Source organism: Ricinus communis, chromosome 5 (genome assembly GCF_019578655.1).
Source record: "Ricinus communis isolate WT05 ecotype wild-type chromosome 5, ASM1957865v1, whole genome shotgun sequence".
NCBI lineage: Eukaryota > Viridiplantae > Streptophyta > Magnoliopsida > Malpighiales > Euphorbiaceae > Ricinus > Ricinus communis.
The window spans coordinates 21,814,308-21,816,435 of NC_063260.1; the positions used below are offsets into that span (position 1 = coordinate 21,814,308).

The 2,128-nt window shown below is 31.8% G+C and overlaps 1 protein-coding gene across 1 annotated transcript; it reads right to left on the reverse strand.

Annotated features, from left to right (window-relative positions):
• Nucleotides 1–794: 794 nt before the first annotated feature.
• On the reverse strand, nucleotides 795–1,537 carry LOC8275174 (precursor of CEP14). Its single transcript, XM_015721195.3, has one exon. The coding sequence runs from the start codon at nucleotides 1,356–1,358 to the stop codon at nucleotides 1,056–1,058; it is 303 nt and encodes a 100-aa protein (XP_015576681.2). The 5' UTR covers nucleotides 1,359–1,537; the 3' UTR covers nucleotides 795–1,055.
• Nucleotides 1,538–2,128: the final 591 nt, after the last annotated feature.

Below are 2,128 nucleotides of genomic sequence, written 5' to 3' on the forward strand. Positions count from 1 at the left end.
TGCATTACGCTATCATAATCTTTTTAATCACTTAATCCTTAAAATATTATTATTAAAAGAATATCTAAAGAAATGAAAGAATCACAAGCACCTCTAAATTAATTTGCTTTAGTTACAGTTTTATATAAAAACACCGAGAAATTTACTTCATAGAGATGCACACGGTGAATCATCTCCACGATAAATAATATATATTCTTTTTTGTTTTGTACAAAAAGTGAGCGAGATAATGATAGCATAATTTATGAAATAATAATGATTTAATTAATTATTACATAATTATTTATATAATTTTTTTAAATTAAATTCATCAATACTCAAGTCAAATACTGAAAACTTTTGCTTTCTTTTTCAATTTTATGTAAAGATCAAAAACAAAAATAAGTAATTATTTAAATAGCTATTACATTACTATTCATATAATAAGATTACATATCTTTAATGAGTCTGAGCTTTACTGTTCTAAAAGTTTTTTCTTCTCTTGAGCAGAGCCTAGTGGTATTCCATTTCTTGACAAAGTAGACTTCATCAACTGGACCATTTCCTTCATCATTTGTATGCACTTTTAAGATTTCTCTATTTAAAAATTTGAGCGAAAGGCTCTTTACATGGCGTCTCAAAATGGTAAAAAGGAAAAAGGCATGGAATGTAGAAAGATCTCCAAGTACATTGCCGAGAAATGAATCTCAAATCTTTTTATTAGTAATGATCAATGTCCTTTCCAAGAACAGTGAAAAGAAAAAGGATTAAAAAGAAAAATAAACATTATCACATACGTTTTCCTCTGGTCATAATTAAATTAATTGTTTCTATTTCCAAGAAATTTCTCTTTGATTCATATGAAGAGGATGCATGTAAATTAATTCCTTTTAACAGAAAAAGGGAAATGAAAGAGAACTACATCCTTAGTACGTATCTATACAGCATACACTTCTGTATGCAACTAACCCACCGTAAAAGAAAAATAAAAATAAATTTTTTTTATCAAAATTGTATGGACAAAATTATAACTAATTAAACAAATAGTATCCAAGAACAAGATATGTTGAGAAATTCTAATGGCCAACGCCAGGGCTTGGAACAGACTGTAGAATCCGATCAATGCTAGCAAGATGTCTTCGAAAGAGCTCCTCGTTATCTAGGGTAGCATGACCCTTCCTGCTAGGAGAAGAAGATCGCACTGTACTTTTTGGAAGGGCACTGAAAACCAGACTCGCAAACATAGAGGGGACGGTACTTGTACTGCTAGTACCTTCTGCATCACTAGTCATCATCAACAACTTCCTTCCCTGTATATTAGAAACAAATGTAGTAAAAGCCAGTAAGAATATGAGAGCCAGAGCAGTAGAACGAGCCATAGATTTTGCGGAAAGATTGAAAAGAGAGAGAATTGTATATGGGTTTTGTTGTTGGAGAGATAATGCAAAAAGGAGATGGCTTTGTTGATTTTAGAGTGTTGCTTTTGGAGGGTTTGGTGTGTTTTTATATACAGAGTTATAGAGAGAGAAATTCATGCACTAATGCTACCTTGTGACGGCGAGAGAGAGAGAGAGTTAGGGATGGGCCAAGTCAAAGATTAAGAGAGTGAGAGAGTCATGCAAGTAATTAAGTCATGTTAGTGATTGTTGTGTTTCTTTATTTATTTATTTGGGTTTTATATTTTCTTGAATTTAGAAGTGAAAGATATCAAAGAGAAAAAAAAAACACCGCGTGGAGGCAAACATATTAGATTAAGTGAGATCTGAAAGGGATCAAAAGAGCTGCCGGCTACCATTTCTTGGTAATTTACAAGCACCACCGCTTACTCAGTCTTGGTTTTTCAAAGTATATATCATATGAAATTTTAATATATATATCTCAATATTTCTATTCAGTTCAAAATCATAGTAAATAAGAATTCTAAGATTCTTCATTTGTTCTTTGCATACACGGTATATGCGTAAGATGTCAATTCAGTAGCATCAATAGCTGGCAAGAATTAGGCAGAAATTGGTAGGTGCGTTTGCTCTATATTCAACTGATTCAATCTCTTTTTTTTTTTTTTCCTGGTCACAAGATTCAGTATTTTCCATTTTTCTCTCTGAATGAAGGAATAATGGTGGACCCTCAAAAGTCAAGTTTTGGTATG